Source organism: Oncorhynchus clarkii, unplaced genomic scaffold, assembly GCF_045791955.1.
Source record: "Oncorhynchus clarkii lewisi isolate Uvic-CL-2024 unplaced genomic scaffold, UVic_Ocla_1.0 unplaced_contig_10956_pilon_pilon, whole genome shotgun sequence".
Lineage (NCBI taxonomy): Eukaryota > Metazoa > Chordata > Actinopteri > Salmoniformes > Salmonidae > Oncorhynchus > Oncorhynchus clarkii.
Window position 1 is genome coordinate 165,001 of NW_027261103.1, and position 20,011 is coordinate 185,011.

The 20,011-nt window shown below is 44.5% G+C and overlaps 1 protein-coding gene across 1 annotated transcript in view; it reads left to right on the forward strand.

Moving 5' to 3' along the window:
* Positions 1 to 20,011, forward strand: part of LOC139404851 (pleckstrin homology domain-containing family O member 1-like) — a 37,122-nt gene that overhangs the window by 11,589 nt on the left and 5,522 nt on the right. The window contains exons 3-4 of the mRNA XM_071147385.1: positions 15,292 to 15,432; positions 16,837 to 16,941. Coding sequence (XP_071003486.1) covers positions 15,292 to 15,432; positions 16,837 to 16,941 — 246 coding nt within the window. The remainder of the gene's footprint in view (positions 1 to 15,291; positions 15,433 to 16,836; positions 16,942 to 20,011) is intronic.

Here is a 20,011-nt window from a genome sequence, read left to right on the forward strand (position 1 = left end):
GTTATGGTCGTGCTGCTTGTGCATTTTGGACTCACCCCTTGTTACAAAGACGCAGGGTTGTTGAATCCAGCAGACTGTTTAGGGGACTGGTATTGAGTCAAGGATGAACACAAATGAGGAGCCTTCCATTTTAAAAGTGGATCGCAAAGGCTAGTTTATAGTGACACCTCAATGCCTAGGTGTTCCACGTGTTCTAGAAGACAGGGTGGAGGGGGGCATGACTCATTAAAGCAGTGGTCCAAACGGCCTGATTCCAGTGCTGCTGGACTTTTAGCGTTTGCATCAGGGCCATTCAACTCTGGCAGGGAGGATGATGATGGAGTCAAACGGCTGGAAACGCTCAGTACTCTTTTTCTCATTTGAATGTATTTCGGTCCCACTCCAGCCTTGCTGAAATGCTATGTCAACTCACACATTATCCACTGACTGGGGGAGTTGTGGTAAGAGCAATGTAACAAGACTAAATGATCTTTCAATGAAAAAGGGTTTGTGGGGGGTTGGAATATAGAGAAGAGTTTGAAGGCTCCTGCCTAGATGGGACACATCTCACCTACTGTATACACTCAGAATGTTGTTGTCAAGATCAAAACGAGGTTGGATGGGAGATGAATGGTTGTAGCTCAGAATGTTGTTGTCAAGATCAAAACGAGGTTGGATAGGAGATGAATAGTTGTAGCTCAGAATGTTGTTGTCAAGATCAAAACGAGGTTGGATAGGAGATGAATAGTTGTAGCTCAGAGTGTTTTGCTGCAGAAACAGTAATGATATAAAGTAGGCCAGAGTAAGAGCAGTGTTTCCCACACCATGACTGAGGCGGGCCTCCGTTGGTTCCAACACAACAGGCTGGTGCAGTAGGTAATGGATAAGCATGGCCAGAGTAATGAGCCAAACAGAAAAAAGCTTGTAAAGTGAATTTCAATTTTGGATTGATGGGAAGTGTGGGATGAGGATGATTAGAAGAAAGGATTGGAACAGGTTGGATTAGAGGCCCAGCATTAGATGATATCAGAATGATCTCACACGTACAGTAGAAATACTTCCAGTATGTTATGACTCCCTGTCAGCTGCCTCTGACTCATCCCTGTAAGGGATCCTATTAGGCCCTGCAGGTCCTCCTATTGAACATTACCTCTTATACATTTCACTACTATACAGCAGTGAATCAATGGAACCAACCCAAGGGTTTACCAGCGTTGCCATTAGCCAGTTGTTTCCTCGTGTATGTCAGTGTATGACCAGATTTATCACAATGGCACATCAAACAGTGTGTTCCTGTGTGGGTGAGAAGGGTTGCGTTTGGAGAGGACCATCATTACCTGCTATTGTAATCTCCAACTGAGCTTAGCCAAAGAGGAGCAGGAAGTTGCTCTCTAAATATGACACAGGTTATTTGCATGGCTTGGTTCAGACAGGCTTCACACTTTGAATGAACAAATCAATAAAAATGTGTTAATGTCTAGTTCTAGAACCACGGCAACGGCACCCTATGTGTCCATTCCACTTCCTCACGGTGAGACTACGGGACCAAATCTGACCTCACTATTTGCATTAAGACTCATAATTAGGGTTATACAGTCAGAGGGTCAGGTTCTCACCATGATCAGTAGCCTAATCTACTACTCACTCCCTCCGGTGTTAGTAGCACCCAACTGAAATAAAGGTTGAGGTGATTTAGGAATTATAAACAATTCATTCAAAACTGTCAGAGAGTGTTTTTGGCTTTTGACACCATAATCATTTGAACCTTCATCACCCTGTCTGTGGCTGTAACTGTCACTAACTGGCTGAGTTCTCCTGAGACCTACACGACTGAAGTGACAAGACGGTGTTATGTGGGGAGACCAAGATTCTCTACCACCTAGTAGAATGCACTCAACCACTGTTTTTAAAGGAAGTAGTACAAGAGTCAACCGTAGAGACAAGGGCTTGTTATGTCCGTCTACATGTGAGAATACACTTCCTCTATTTTTGTGAATGTGTTACCTGTTGCTACAAGTTGGTGTCACTTGGCTGTGGATTGACACGGACAATTATCTACTTCTATTATGTGTTAAACATCTGCATGGACTGGATGGGTGAAGCTGTATAGAGATGGTTCCATCTAGCATCTCAAAAGGCTCAGGGGAGTTTTCCTTCTATTATGTGTTAAACATCTGCATGGTCTGGATGGGTGAAGCTGTATAGAGATGGTTCCATCTAGCATCTCAATAGGCTCAGGGGAGTTTTCCTTCTATTATGTGTTAAACATCTGCATGGACTGGATGGGTGAAGCTGTATAGAGATGGTTCCATCTAGCATCTCAATAGGCTCAGGGGAGTTTTCCTTCTATTATGTGTTAAAAATCTGCATGGACTGGATGGGTGAAGATATATAGAGATGGTTCCACCTAGCATCTCAATAGGCTCAGGGGAGTTTTCCTTCTATTGCTTTTACCCATTACCTTCTTCTCTGCAAACACTGATGTGATGGTGTCGACGAGGCTAGTGGCTGTTTTCAGTCCAGGCATGGCTTTAGGAACCTCACCTGGTATGAGCACTGTGTCTGAGAAGCCATCACTCAGTTGATCCACACTGAAGGAGAGGGGCTGTGACTCACATGAACACGGTGACTCATACTGCTGATGTAGGATGACATTTGTTTTCTCACATAATGTAGACACAGAATGGATCGTGCTGGCACAATTTTCAGTGTAATTTATATAGACATACTGTATATTAGAAACTGAGGTGTTGGGAGTTATTAACATAATGTAGACACAGAATGGATCGTCCTGGCACAATTCTCAGTGTAATTTATATAGACATACTGTATATTAGAAACTGAGGTGTTGGGAGTTATTAACACTTGAACATTATGAAAGTGTGTTGAAAATTCCCTTCATTTTTTAATGCAGAATTAGGTTTGTTCCTAACACAGTGAATACAGAACGCCACACAACATGGACAGAGTGTCTTCATTCCTTTAGTTTGTCCTAAATTCAGTAAGAGCTGGGAGTGGGCATTGGTCAATATCCTAACCTGACAAAGGAGAAAGAAAGAGAGAGTGAGGGAGATAAAGAGAGACGGAAGTCCGCCTCGTGGGTTCTATACTGCTTTTCCTTTTCAAGCACTGAGGAAACTAATCTGTCACGCTGTTCGTTTCTCCGTGCTCACGTGGCGTCTCATTCCATTCTGCCTCTGAAACAAGGGAGTTCTCCAAACATTGGATGTTTTTTTCTGGAGCAGCTGTGTTTTTCTCTTCAAAACCACAGTCAACGGTTGGCTCTCCCGCCCCCTGCCTCCCTCCTTGTCCTCACCTGTTCCTCTGTCGAACCAGAGCCAGAGACCGCTGCCAAGTCGTGGCTATGGGAGCATGGGAGGGGGCACAGGGGGTGTTACTGAGGCTATTTCTGTATCTTTGATATCACCAGTGCATGTTGCCATGCTCCCATCCCTCCCACCTCACTGATAGCCTCCCAACGCTAGTCCATGCTCCCATCCCTCCCACCTCACTGATAGCCTCCCAACGCTACTCCATGCTCCCATCCCTCCCACCTCACTGATAGCCTCCCAACGCTACTCCATGCTCCCATCCCTCCCACCTCACTGATAGCCTCCCAACGCTACTCCATGCTCCTAACGCTACTCCCTCCCACCTCACTGATAGCCTCCCAACGCTACTCCATGCTCCCATCCCTCCCACCTCACTGATAGCCTCCCAACGCTACTCCATGCTCCCATCCCTCCCACCTCACTGATAGCCTCCCAACGCTACTCCATGCTCCCATCTCTCCCACCTCACTGATAGCCTCCCAACGCTACTCCATGCTCCCAACCCTCCCACCTCACTGATAGCCTCCCAACGCTACTCCATGCTCCCATCCCTCCCACCTCACTGATAGCCTCCCAACGCTACTCCATGCTCCCATCCCTCCCACCTCACTGATAGCCTCCCAACGCTACTCCATGCTCCCATCCCTCCCACCTCCCTGATAGCCTCCCAACGCTACTCCATGCTCCCATCCCTACCACTACCCTGCGCTACTCCATGCTCCCATCCCTCCCACCTCCCTGATAGCCTCCCAACGCTACTCCATGCTCCCATCCCTCCCACCTCACTGATAGCCTCCCAACGCTACTCCATGCTCCCATCCCTCCCACCTCACTGATAGCCTCCCAACGCTACTCCATGCTCCCATCCCTCCCACCTCCCTGATAGCCTCCCAACGCTACTCCATGCTCCCATCCCTCCCATCCCTCCCACTACCCTGCGCTACTCCATGCAACTCTAATGACATGTGCCCATACTGTATACCTTCTGGTGATCTGATCTTTCTGGAGAAGGGAGATTGAGAGTGTGTGGATTCACGTTATAGTGCCTGAATGCTCATCATTTATTAATGTAGTAGTTAGAGATGCTCACTGAATCTGGTGGGCATATTGATCTGTACAGATGTGGCTGAAACTTTTTGGATGTTCTAGAGCAGTGGTTCCCAAACTTTTTATAGTCCCGTACCCCTTCAAACATTCGACCTCCAGCTGCGTACCCCCTCTAGCACCAGGGTCAGCACACTCTCAAATGTTGTTTTTTTGGGGGAGAAATAGAGGAATAAAAATGGGGAGAATTGTGGATAAAAATGGGGAGTATGGTGGATAAAATGAATGGGACAGAGTAGAGAACAAGAAAATACAAAGAGAGAGCGTAATTGAGAATGAGAGTGAGCAAAAGAGAAAGTGAACGAGAGAAAGAGAAACAGAGAGAGATTGATCGATCAAGAGAGAAAACGGAAGGAAGAGAAAAGGAGAGAGAGCGAGGTAGAGTGAGTAAGTGGACTGGAGGCAGGGCATGTAATTGGACTGGAGGCAGGGCATGTAAGTGGACTGGAGGCAGGGCATGTAAGTGGACTGGAGGCAGGGCATGTAAGTGGACTGGAGGCAGAGCATGTAAGTGGACTGGAGGCAGGGCATGTAAGTGGACTGGAGGCAGGGCATGTAAGTGGACTGGAGGCAGGGCATGTAAGTGGACTGGAGGCAGAGCATGTAAGTGGACTGGAGGCAGGGCATGTAAGTGGACTGGAGGCAGGGCAGGAAAGGGATAACCAATCCAGTTGTTTGTGTCATCCGTTTCGGGAAGGTATCTGCGTAATTTCACACCCAACTCACTCAGGTGATTCGCTATATGACCTGTGTGTTGTCCTTGTTAATGCAGACAGAGAAGAGCTCTTCTTAATCACAGCCTCAATTTTGTCTCACACATTGAATTTAGTTGATGAGAGTCCCTATAATCCTAGATTCAGATCATTCAGCCTAGAAAAAACATCACCCAGATAGGCCAGTCGTGTGAGAAACTCGTCATCATGCAAGCGGTCAGACAAGTGAAAATTATGGTCAGTAAAGAAAACTTTAAGCTCGTCTCTCAATTTAAAAAAACTTGTCAATACTTTGCCCCTTGATAACCAGCGCACTTCTGTATGTTTTAAAAACATGACATGGTCACATCCCATATCATTGCATAGTGCAGAAAATACAGGGGCCTTGCTTTAACAAAGTTAACCATTTTCACTGTAAGTGTCCAAAACATATTTCAAGCTGTCAGGCATTCCTATGGCAGCAAGAGCCTCTCGGTGCATGCTGCAGTGTACCCAAGAGCCTCTCGGTGGATGCTGCAGTGTACCCAAGAGCCTCTCGGTGGATGCTGCAGTGTACCCAAGAGCCTCTCGGTGCATGCTGCAGTGTACCCAAGAGCCTCTCGATGCATGCTGCAGTGTACCCAAGAGCCTCTCGGTGGGTGCTGCAGTGTACCCAAGAGCCTCTCGGTGCATGCTGCAGTGTACCCAAGAGCCTCTCGGTGCATGCTGCAGTGTACCCAAGAGCCTCTCGGTGCATGCTGCAGTGTACCCAAGAGCCTCTCGGTGGATGCTGCAGTGTACCCAAGAGCCTCTCGTGGATGCTGCAGTGTACCCAAGAGCCTCTCGGTGCATGCTGCAGTGTACCCAAGAGCCTCTCGGTGGATGCTGCAGTGTACCCAAGTGGGGTCGGGAGCAAATGCTTGCACGCGCGTTACCACTCCACTATGTCTCCCTGTCATGGCTTTTGCACCATCAGTACAGATACCAACACATCTTGACCACCAAAGTCCATTTGATGTCACAAAGCTGTGCCAGGCACGCCACATCTGTTGACACATCCAGCTATAATGCATAGAATTCACTGGCTTGTATGCGAAGCAGTAATTGTTTCAAAACATCTCTTACAATGTCACTGATGTGTTGTGAAACAGTTGTTTGATGAAAACATTGTCTGTATACTTTTTTTTGCCTTTTTTTGGCCAGCATTGTCCCAGCCATATCCACGGCAAAAGCAAGAATTAAGTCCTCCACAATAGTATGGGGCTTGCCTGTCCTAGCCACTCAGTAGCTTACCATATAAGACACTTCTAGCCCCTTCTTATTAATGGTATCTGTTGCTTTTATACATGTCTTACTACTCGAAAGTCATCTTTATTCTCGCTCAAAAAACTCCTGTGGCTTATTTTTCAAATTGGCATGTTTTGTTTCTATATGTCTGCGCAAGAGTGAAGGTTTCATCGAGTTGTGAGATAGTACTTTTGCACATATAACACACTGTGGCTGTGGAAAGGCACTATTCCCAATATAAGTGAACCCCAAATCAATGTAGTTCTCATCATATTTGTGCCTCTTAGATGGTCCAACGTCCCTGTCCCTAGAATTACTGATGCTAGTGTTGGATGTGCTCGTGGAAGCAGAACAACTTGTGTTGTCGGCAGGTGCAGATGTAGTACTGCTGGTAGTAGCAGTACTACCAGTAGAGCTGCTATGTGTCTCTATGGACACGGGCCTTACTTTTGTTAACCATATATCAATATTTGGAGCAAACGGAATGAGCAGCGTTTGGCTACATACAGACCGTTAGTGGAATCCCCATGAGAGAGTAACGGTTAATGTGATTGGATGTTAATTATTTGACTAGGCTACCTGTCTTTGACATTGTGTTGTTATTTCGATGAACACTAGATGGTTTAATTGTATTTTTGGCAGTGAAACGAGGCCACTCAGGCAAGAAAAAAAACTCACCCAAATATATAGCCCCGTTGGAAAATATAAATGGACTGTTTGAAAATGTGAATCACATAAATATACTTTTTAAAATGTGAATCACTGTTTGAAAATGTGAATCACATAAATATATTTTTTAAAATGTGAATCACTGTTTGAAAATGTGAATCACATAAATATATTTTTTTAAATGTGAATCACTGTTTGAAAATGTGAATCACATAAATATACTTTTTAAAATGTGAATCACTGTTTGAAAATGTGAATCACATAAATATATTTTTTAAAATGTGAATCACTGTTTGAAAATGTGAATCACATAAATATATTTTAAAAAATGTGAATCACTGTTTGAAAATGTGAATCACATAAATAGATTTTTTAAAATGTGAATCACTGTTTGAAAATGTGAATCACATAAATATACTTTTTAAAATGCGAATCCCAGTTTTATTTGGCGTACCCCGACGGCATTGCATACCCCAGTTTGGGAAAACCTGTTCTAGAGAATCTCCCCTGGAAGCAGCTGGTGTGAAACAGAATCCATGTGTGTGTCCTCATAAACCATGATTTACATAGACACTGGGCCAGAGAGCTTAAAGGGTCCCTACATTTTAGAGGCGATGATACCATGAATGCACATCGTCACTGTCATCATCCTCGATTGATCACTCTTTCAGTCAAGATTAGTCTTGCATCAGGTGTTGGTTGAAGTCAGGATTCTCCTGGGATTAATATATAAAAAATACAACAACACCTATACAGGGGACTATAATGTTCCCCTGGGGAGATGAATGCACCAATTACAGGGCTAGCCTCATAGGCTCCACCTCCACCCAGTACCATGAGGTGATCCTCTGTAACTCTATCAGTAGCTTGTAACACCAGGCGAGGGGGTTCCTTTCTTGGGGCCATCAGTAAATCACTCTGCATAAAAGCTTCTTCTCAGTGGCATATATTGTTATATATTATGTGGAATAATGCTTGTAAATACACAGATGGAAAATGCATGATTCCATCATGTACAGTCAAGATGCAGGGAATTCAGTTTTTTCAACCCAAACACTGGCCCTTTAACCTGAAGGGAACTCACCCTATGAGTGATTATAGGGTATTGGCTGCACTTTGGTGAAACTAGGGATGGTGATTAGTGGTTACATGATACATAATCTGATGTGTTTCAGGCCTGCTTGTGACCTCACAAATATACTTTATACCACTGGAAAACATACATGATCATGAGTGGTAGAAGAGAGATCCACAATATGCTGTTTTTTTCATTCATCATTATCATTGGGGGATATTTTGGAGGGGCCTCATCCTTTTAGAAAGTGTTACCTTGAAAAGGGATGCCCCTACTTTATTCTCAATGCAATACATAAGAGCTGTTAATTATTCCCCACACCCCCCCAATCCGCAACGGAAAAAGTCCCCCGTAGTTTTGTCGGCACAGCACGTCCTCAGCCAAAATTAGCACCGGCATCTTTTGTGTGGCGAGCACTTGGGTTTCTCCTTCTCGTTGAGGGTCTATGTATAGCCAGGGCCAAGCCTTGGAATAACTGAATGCTACAAAGAGCCTCCAACAAAGCCGGACAAGATGGCGTTTTGATATCCGTTTCTTCCTAGGCAGGTATCAGGGCCACCGAACACAGTGCTTGTTGTTTTTCCACCTCTGGAGTTTAATGGCTGGTCTTGAAACAGGGCCTCCTTCGCAAAAGAGTCCAAACCAAGCTTGACGAGGGGACAATGTGTTCTCCATGTTCCTTGGTGAGCAGATATGGGCTCCAAGCTTAACAAACACACTGTTTGGTTATCGCCTACTTGTGACGCGTCACGTGAGCAGAGTCCGGCTCAGGTTCTGGCTATGTTGAGGCTACATCAGATAGGCTTCTCCTCAGAGGATACCCTGGTCTGTCTTGATGCTAGCCGAGGTCACCTAGCCTCAATGAGTCTCCTCCTGCCCTGATCCCCAAACCCAACTGAAATAGTATTAATATATCTCCTGTTCTGATCCCCAAACCCAACTGAAATAGTATTAATATATCTCCTGTCCTGACCACTAAACCCAACTGAAACAGTATTAATATATATCCTGTTCTGACCACTAAACCCATCTGACACAGTATTAATATATCTCCTGTTCTGACCACTAAACCCATCTGAAACAGTATTAATATATATCCTGTTCTGACCACTAAACCCATCTGACACAGTATTAATATATCTCCTGTTCTGACCACTAAACCCATCTGACACAGTATTAATATATCTCCTGTTCTGACCACTAAACCCATCTGACACAGTATTAATATATCTCCTGTTCTGACCACTAAACCCATCTGAAACAGTATTAATATATCTCCTGTTCTGACCACTAAACCCATCTGACACAGTATTAATATATCTCCTGTTCTGACCACTAAACCCATCTGAAACAGTATTAATATATATCCTGTTCTGACCACTAAACCCATCTGAACCAGTATTAATATATCTCCTGTTCTGACCACTAAACCCAACTGAAACAGTATTAATATATATCCTGTTCTGACCACTAAACCCATCTGAAACAGTATTAATATATCTCCTGTTCTGACCACTAAACCCATCTGAAACAGTATTAATATACAGGTATCTCCTGTCCTGACCACTAAATCCAACTGAAACAGCATTAATATATCTCCTGTTCTGACCACTAAACCCATCTGAAACAGTATTAATATATCTCCTGTTCTGACCACTAAACCCATCTGAAACAGTATTAATATATCTCCTGTCCTGACCACTAAACCCATCTGAACCAATATTAATATATCTCCTGTTCTGACCCCTAAACCCAACTGAACCAGTATTAATATATCTCCTGTCCTGACCACTAAACCCATCTGACACAGTATTAATATATCTCCTGTTCTGACCACTAAACCCATCTGAAACAGTATTAATATATCTCCTGTCCTGACCACTAAACCCATCTGAACCAGTATTAATATATCTCCTGTTCTGACCCCTAAACCCAACTGAACCAACATTAATATATCTCCTGTCCTGACCACTAAACCCATCTGAACCAGTATTAATATATCTCCTGTCCTGACCACTAAACCCAACTGAACCAGTATTAATATATCTCCTGTCCTGATCACTAAACCCATCTGAAACAGTATAAATATATCTCCTGTCCTGACCACTAAACACATCTGAAACAGTATTAATATATCTCCTGTCCTGACCACTAAACCCATCTGAAACAGTATTAATATATATCCTGTCCTGACCACTAAACCCATCTGAAACAGTATTAATATATATCCTGTCCTGACCACTAAACCCATCTGAAACAGTATTAATATATCTCCTGTTCTGACCACTAAACCCATCTGAACCAGTATTAATATATCTCCTGTTCTGACCCCTAAACCCATCTGAACCAGTATTAATATATCTCCTGTTCTGACCCCTAAACCCAACTGAACCAACATTAATATATCTCCTGTCCTGACCACTAAACCCATCTGAACCAGTATTAATATATCTCCTGTTCTGACCCCTAAACCCAACTGAACCAACATTAATATATCTCCTGTCCTGACCACTAAACCCATCTGAACCAACATTAATATATCTCCTGTCCTGACCACTAAACCCATCTGACACAGTATTAATATATCTCCTGTCCTGACCACTAAACCCATCTGAAACAGTATTAATATATCTCCTGTTCTGACCACTAAACACATCTGAAACAGTATTAATATATCTCCTGTCCTGACCACTAAACCCATCTGAACCAGTATTAATATATCTCCTGTCCTGACCACTAAACCCATCTGAAACAGTATTAATATATCTCCTGTCCTGACCACTAAACCCATCTGAACCAGTATTAATATATATCCTGTCCTGACCACTAAACCCAACTGAACCAGTATTAATATATCTCCTGTCCTGACCACTAAACCCAACTGAACCAGTATTATGTGACACTCCCTCCTCTCTCCCATTCTATCCAGTAGGTTCAGACATTGCTGTCTTGCAATATGCTGCCTTTGAGTTCTAAGAAGAGTGACGATGTTGGCCTGACCACTGCGTTCTGGAGGCACCTCTGAGAGGGAAGAAGAGTGTAGAGTCAGTTGACTGGACTAGCGTTGGCATTGCCCTGCTGCCTATCTTGTCCTGCTGTCTCCCAGGTCCAGCCTTACATCCAGCCATGCGTGTGTCCTACAGCTTCTGCACAGTTTGGTCAGTCTCTATCCTGCTCCACTAATGGAAATTGATTGCCACTTAGCGAGGGCCTAGTTGTGCTGAGGGATCAAGTGACGTCAGCGCAGGTCCTGCTGTGAGCTGGGAACCAGTTGAGAGAGGCTTTCTGACAGTAAACCAACCAGGGTGATGTTTGAGGCAAAGCACGGTCACACCATGTCTGGTCTTCTCCCTTCTGAAATCATACAGTGGACAGTACATGGTGTCTCTCCACTCAACCACAGGAAGTCATAGAAGATGACAAGGTGACAGAGTCCTGTGACTTAAAGGTGTCAGAATGAATGTGACAAGATTAGCTTTTTCATCAGTAGAAGAGAGAGGAAAGAACTGGTGTCTGTGGATAGACAGTATGGTGGATAGACAGTGTTGTGGATAGACAGTATGGTGGATAGACAGTATGGTGGATAGACAGTGTGGTGGATAGACAGTATGGTGGATAGACAGTGTGGTGGGTAGATAGTATGGTGGATAGACAGTATGGTGGATAGACCGTATGGTGGATAGACAGTATAGACAGTGTGGTGGGTAGATAGTATGGTGGATAGACAGTATGGTGGATAGACAGTGTGGTGGATAGACAGTGTGGTGGATAGACAGTATGGTGGATAGACAGTTTGGTGGATAGACAGTATGGTGGATAGACAGTATGGTGGATAGACAGTGTGGTGGGTAGATAGTATGGTGGTTAGACAGTATGGTGGATAGACCGTATGGTGGATAGACAGTGTGGTGGATAGACAGTTTGGTGGATAGACAGTGTGGTGGATAGACAGTTAGGTGGATAGACAGTTTGGTGGATAGACATTGTGGTGGATAGACAGTATGGTGGATAGACAGTGTGGTGGATAGACAGTGTGGTGGATAGACAGTGTGGTGGATAGACAGTATGGTGGATAGACAGTGTGGTGGATAGACAGTGTGGTGGATAGACAGTACGGTGGGTAGACAGTGTGGTGGATTGACAGTTTGGTGGGTAGACAGTATGGGAAATAGACAGTGTGGTGGATAGACATTATGGTGGATAGACAGTATGATGCATACAGTCTGTGGTTATCAGTCCCAGACACTGTCACAGAGAAAGAGGAAGACAGACTCAAGTCTGGCTTTGTGGCTCTGAGCTCCAACATCACATTGGCTCAGGGCCCCCCCTCCCTGATGAGTAGTGACAAAGTGTGTGTGGAGGGGGGGGGGGATTAAAACCAAAGTGAGTGTCAGCGCTGAGGGGGACATGTGTTGGGAGGGAGGGGGGTGGCCGAGGGTTATGATATCTCCAAAACCTTCTGTCGGGTGCCATCTACTCTTTCAATCCTAAACCCACAGCCCAACTCACCCACCCACCCAGGGCCACAACACATCTCCCAACAGCGATGCCATATAGCTGAAATCTAATCCTTTGTAAACACTTTAAATCACCCAAAAGTATCATGTTTATGAAATGACCATTTCTGTTTTTGAATTGTTATTCCTGTCTGAAAGCACAAATAAGTATTCTTATAAACCCATTTTCTAAATACATGTATTCATCTTTTTCCTGACTGGCTGTCTGACCATTAGCTTACCAGCTAGATAACAAACAGATATCTGCCTTGTCTCAGTGCAAGCAGGTCTTTGGATTGTTCTACGGCAGCGTTTCTCAAACTCGGTTCTCGGGACCCCCAGGGCTGCACGTTTTAGTTTTTGCTCCTAACACTACACATCTTATTCAAGTGATCAAAGCTTGATGATTAGTTGATCATTTCATCATCAATCAGCTGTGTAGTGTTAGGGCAGAAACCAAAACGTGCCCCCCTGGGGGTCCCCAGGACCCCGTTAGGGAAACCCTGTTCTAAGGAGTGTGTATGGCTCCACCAAGGTTCAGAAAACTAAAACGTGCCTCCCTGGGGGTCCCCAGGACCCCGTTAGGGAAACCCTGTTCTAAGGAGTGTGTAAGGCTCCACCAAGGTTCAGAAAACTAAAATCACGAGAGGCAGCGAGCGGTATGTTGACTCACTGAGGCACATTTATGTACGAAAGTTTAACAATATTTTAATTTAGTTTTTTGTACGCCCAATAAAACGTTTAACTTTATGGGGAGGAGGGCTGTCATGTCGTCACACTGTCCCACGATAGACGGTCCCGTGGGGGTTGTGTCATAGGCCCACAGCTGTGCCCCATTTGGCAACTGGCTGCCCCGGACCTGAACTCACAGTGCCACCATGCCACCTGGGGAGGGTTAAGATGGTGACACTTTACTGGTGACCTCTTACAAACCTAGGGCTACATAAAATCTGTGATGTGGAGAAAGTGGACGGAATCACCGAATCCAGAGATTTAAACATAATTCAATGATGTTCAAACATTTATTGAACTTAGTAGGATATCAATTACATTTGCCCAAGTTTATCATAAGAAATGAACAGACTGCATCAGTGATTCGTTTTTCCTGCAACTTCCTGAATAGGCAACGAGAAATCCCCCTGTCTGCGTATGTGAGGTGAGCACATCTACCTCTTTGTGTAGCAGTTAGCGATGATGCTTATGAAAACAGTCTTCTGGTAGATGGAAAGGCTTTCCCCAAAAACTTCTAAATTAAATGTTAACTACAAAGTAGCCTATGCTGACCTGGCAGAATTATATAATTATTATTTTCATAAATCCAGTGGCTATTTGTTTAGCAAACTCTACCATCATATGTGTGCTACAAAAACACGCTAAACAACAGCCTCTTGCTAGGTGTACACTTGAATTTAAGGGTAACTATATCCAAAAATCTAATCTTCTCAAATTTTTCCCAGACCTCATAAGTGGTCTCCTGATGTGGTTTTAGGATTGTTGTGGACAGACACAAAGCCGTGTCTGACCTTAATCCAATTAGCTGTTGTGTTGTCACTGGGTGCTGCCTGTTCAGTCTATTGCCTTTGTCCTGGGATGTGTTTGGTGGTGGGGTGGGGGCGGGGGCGGGGGCGGGGGACGTCAGATTAATAACACAAGTTATTAACAACACGGAACAGGAGGGAGTTTGTGTCTAGGAAGGGTTGGGGGTTGGGGCTTATTGTGCGCATTGTGATTAGTCCAGCATGTTCCGGACCGGTTGTGTCCTTCAAGAATTGATGGCCTCCTGCCCTATCTGCACCCTGCAGCATTATTGGATGACTGCCTTTGTTTCTATTTTAGTGACTTCGTGCCTGCTAGCTCCGCCTTTACACCATACAGCCTCACACATCACATGGGGGACATCCTTTGTATCTCTCTCACAGTTTTCAGGGACACAGAATACACGATTACAGTTCATACAGTTCATTCTGTTGAAGTTGACATCTGTATTGGAGTCTTAGCTTTCTGTTCAACATCTCCATCTATCTACTGTGTCTGTCTGAAACATCTCCATCTATCTATTGTCTATCTGAAACATCTCCATCTATCTACTGTGTCTATCTGAAACATCTCCATCTATCTACTGTGTCTATCTGAAACATCTACATCTGTCCATTGTGTCTATCTGAAAAGTCTTCTATTGTGTCTATCTGAAACATCTGTCCATTTTGTCTATCTGAAACATCTCTATCTGTCCATTGTGTATATCTGAAACATCTGTCTATTGTGTCATCTGAAACATCTGTCTATTGTGTCATCTGAAACATCTGTCCAATGTGTCTACCTGAAACATCTGTCCAATGTGTCTATCTGAAGCATCTGTCTATTGTGTCTATCTGAAACATCGCCATCTGTCCATTGTGTCTATCTGAAACATCGCCATCTGTCCATTGTCTATCTCAAACATCTGAAACATCTGTCCATTGTGTTTATCTGAAACATCTGAAACATCTGTCTACTGTGTCTCTGAAACATCTGTCCATTGTGTCTATCTGAAACATCGCTATCTGTCCATTGTCTATCTGAAACATCGCCATCTGTCCATTGTGTCTATCTCAAACATCTGAAACATCTGTCTATTATGTCTATCTGAAACATCTGTCCATTTTGTCTATCTGCAGGTGAAGGATGAGAAGAAGATCCAGGAGGTGGTTGACCTGACGGATTACGAGCGTTCTGAGGAGCTCCGCAAGGCCAAGAGCCGCAGCAAGAAGAACCACAGCAAGTTCACCCTGCTGCGCTCCAGAACCCCAGGCAACACGGTGGGTCCACAGGAAGTGTCCACAAGAACCCAGATCTAGAACCTTGGAAAGAGCAAACCTGTACCTCAAAGTACTGTACCACAATAGCAACACAATCAATACTTACATCTTAAATACACTGTTGAGATGAGTTTCACGGTACTGTAGCCAGACATTAACATAGTCAGATCAGTTACAGCAGCCAGATTGATTGACAGGCTGATTGACACTCACCTGACTCGGCTCGCCAGACCGGGCCACCACCCTGTACACCCTGTCCTTAGTCATTAGCCATGATCCCCTTTGACTCTACTTAGCTCCTCCCACCTCTGTCTCTGCCCAGAGACACTGTCCTCCCTCCCTCTGTTCCCTCCCTCCCCCTGTTCCCTCCCTCCTTCTGTTCCCTCCCTTTCACAGGGACATTGTGTTCCAGACTCGCCACACCTCCAACTCCTACACCCAGTATATGATCACCAACGCTGATGGACAGACTAACTTGAGAAACAGAGTGAAAGTGTCAAATTCCCCATGCTTGTAGACCATTTGAAATCTGACAGTTTGCCAGTCCAGTCCACCTTTGAAACATGGAAAGGCTCTTCTGGTGAGGCAGTGATTCCCCCATGACCCCTACACACGCTAGGGATGGGCATTTGACGGTTTTTTAATGTTCGAGTACTCGCATATTTATTTACTTTGAGTACTCAAATCCCTTTTTTAAATAATATGTAGAACACAAGACCCCCGCTGGGAAAAAATATGTGTCCATTTATCTATAGACATAACCTGTATGACCCTTGGCTTGGTTTCTTTTCTGTCGTGCCCTGCAAATGCACATATACAAATGGAACACTAACATGGTCTCCAAGTCCTGTTCAGGCAGCCACAAAGCACAATCCACCAAATAGTTTTACAGTAATTGACACAAACGTAATCTCTGGTTAAAGGTCATGCATTGACTTCCGTTCCAGTACTCCATTACTCATACCCATCCCTAACACACACATACACTCACAAAACGGCGCACACACACTCACACACACGCACACATACACCATCTGCAGGATCTCCCAGAACCCTCAGAGCAGCAGGAGGATAGGGTATCATGTTGGGTTGTCAGGGGAGGAAGCTTGTGTTTCAGCACACAGACAGACACAGACTGAGAGAGATTCTCAGAGTCTCCACACAGCTGCAGTTTCCTGTAGCCTCAGTGGGAGAAAGAGCACCATATGGTCATATCTGTGTGTGAATGTGTGCGTGAGTGATATGGGTTTCTGGAATGGTACCTATATGAAAGGTATCCCTTACAGATGGTTGACTGAGAATCATGCATGTTAGGATTTTCAACACTCCCTTCATTCTCAGTTACACAATATTGTGCAAGGCCCTGGCTTCTTACATTCCCTCTCTCTCGTTTGTGTCTGTCAGGTCCCTAACCTGGTGTTCCTGGCTGTTAGTCCAGAGGAGAAGGAGTCCTGGATAAACGCCTTAAATGGAGCAATCACCAGATCCAAGAACAGCATCCTGGATGAGGTGAGACACACCCCTCTGTGCACCTCCACTCTCCTTCTCCTCTCTCTCTCCTATAAACAACACTTCATCTGTCACATGGCCAATTGCAAGAGGATATCTTACTGAATGCACTTTTGAGGAATGGAATCCATTGACCCGCCCCTCATTCACACACACCCTCATGACCCGACACTAAACTCCCACAGCATGTTGACATGTATAAAGTGCTTCAGAAATAGAAGGAACTGTTATCGTATCTTCCATTCTATCTTAAACTGGTTTCCTGATGAGGGCATTTTCTGGGTTTCAGTCTAGTGTTGTGTAGATGAAATGACCTCTATAAAGTAGAGAGACAGGTAGTGACAGCTGTGACAGTCTTCTAGCTGAGGCAGCTGATCAAAGGATTCCCTCTCTGTTTGGGGATGATGGGATGGATCCTTCATCCCTCCTTCTCACTGCAGGTCAATTGCCCTGATGACATCAATAGACAGACGGTAGGGGAGCAGCTTGATGTGAAATAACATGTACACACACTAAAACACACATATACACACACACACACACACACACACTTCTGAGCTTTTATGCACTTAACGCATTGTGTCAACACCACCCTTATATAAGGCCACAACACACACATTTGACATAGTCCCCAACACACACACATGGATGGACACATGCACACACACACTGACGCACGAAAGCACGCACACGCACGCACGCACACACACACACACGGACCCTATCACACAGCTATAGATGGTCCAAACTGTACAGGTCCCTATCACACAGCTATAGATGGCCCAAACTGTACAGGTCCTTATCACACAGCTATAGATGGCTCAAACTGTACAGGTCCCTATCACAAAGCTATAGATGGCCCAAACTGTACAGGTCCCTATCACACAGCTATAGATGGCCCAAACTGTACAGGTCCCTATCACACAGCTATAGATGGCCCAAACTGTACAGGTCCCTATCACACAGCTATAGATGGCCCAAACTGTACAGGTCCCTATCACACAGCTATAGATGGCCCAAACTGTACATGTCCCTATCACACAGCTATAGATGGCCCAAACTGTACATGTCCCTATCACACAGTTATAGATGGCCCAAACTGTACATGTCCCTATCACACAGCTATAGATGGCCCAAACTGTACATGTCCCTATCACACAGCTATAGATGGCCCAAACTGTACAGGTCCTTATCACACAGCTATAGATGGCCCAAACTGTACAGGTCCTTATCACACAGCTATAGATGGCCCAAACTGTACAGGTCCTTATCACACAGCTATAGATGGCCCAAACTGTACAGGTCCTTATCACACAGCTATAGATGGCCCAAACTGTACATGTCCCTATCACACAGCTATAGATGGCCCAAACTGTACATGTCCCTATCACACAGCTATAGATGGCCCAAACTGTACAGGTCCTTATCACACAGCTATAGATGGCCCAAACTGTACAGGTCCTTATCACACAGCTATAGATGGCCCAAACTGTACAGGTCCTTATCACACAGCTATAGATGGCCCAAACTGTACATGTCCCTATCACACAGCTATAGATGGCCCAAACTGTACATGTCCCTATCACACAGCTATAGATGGCCCAAACAGTACATGTCCCTATCACACAGCTATAGATGGCCCAAACTGTACAGGTCCCTATCACACAGCTATAGATGGCCCAAACTGTACAGGTCCTTATCACACAGCTATAGATGGCCCAAACTGTACAGGTCCCTATCACACAGCTATAGATGGCCCAAACTGTACAGGTCCCTATCACACAGCTATAGATGGCCCAAACTGTACAGGTCCCTATCACACAGCTATAGATTGCCCAAACTGTACAGGTCCCTATCACACAGCTATAGATGGGAGAAGCAGAAGCACTCTCACAATGACTATCCAAATCCATGTCATCACTGTTAAAGAAACAGAACGAATACAACATGGAGCTACTTTCACATAAAATAAAATACATTTAGAGGACAACTGGTCAGGCGTGTGGATGGACTCGGAACAACAGCACCAGCACTGTGAGAGATATCAATTACCTCCAGGGCTCCAGTGTCTCTGCTGCTCAATGGCCTGATGACATCAGAGACGGGATTCACTCTTTCACCAGGATGGTGTTTCATTGCTCTCAACTGTAGGGTTATCGCAGGTGGAGTCCTACATGATGGTACACACGTACTGTAGATCTATGTTGATAAACCTGCATTGAATTGCAATGCAACATTGGTTGAAAGTGTTTTATACACATAATGTATGTATGTGTACAATAGCAACGCTAGTGCCCTTAAATACACCCTTATTTTAATTTTAATTTAATCTTTATTTAACCAGGTAGGCTAGTTGAGAACTGCGACCTGGCCAAGATAAAGCAAAGCAGTGCGACACAAACAACAACACAGAGTTACACATGGAATAAACAAACATACAGTCAATAACACAATAGAACAAATCTATATACAGTGTGTGCAAATGGAGTAAGGCAATAAATAGGCCGTAGTGGCGAAATAATTACAATTTAGCAATTAAACACTGGAGTGATAGATGTGCAGAAGATTAATGTGCAAGTAGAGATACTGGGGTGCAAAGCAATAAATAACAATATGGGGATGAGGTAGTTCGATGGGCTATTTACAGATGGGCTGTGTACAGTGCAATGATCTGTGAGCTGCTCTGACAGCTGATGCTTAAAGTTAGTGAGGGAGATATGAGTCTCCAGCTTCAGTGATTTTTGAAATTCGTTCCAGTCATTGGCAGCACAGAACTGGGAGTTTATTTACAATGACGGCCTACACCGGCCAAACCCGGACGACGCTGGGCCAATTGTGCACCGCCTTATGGGACTCTCAATCACAGCTGGTTGTGATGCAGCCTGGATAGCTAACCTAGTGCTCTTAACTACACACATATGCTGGTCATCTCCATCTTTTCTCGTTCCACCTGATAATGTAATGGTTAAAAGCTTTCAGATCCAATTGACAATTATGACATTGATATTAGACATAAAATCCCAGCGGATAAAATATGACATGTTGCTTAGTCCCACTAGCCAGTGAATAA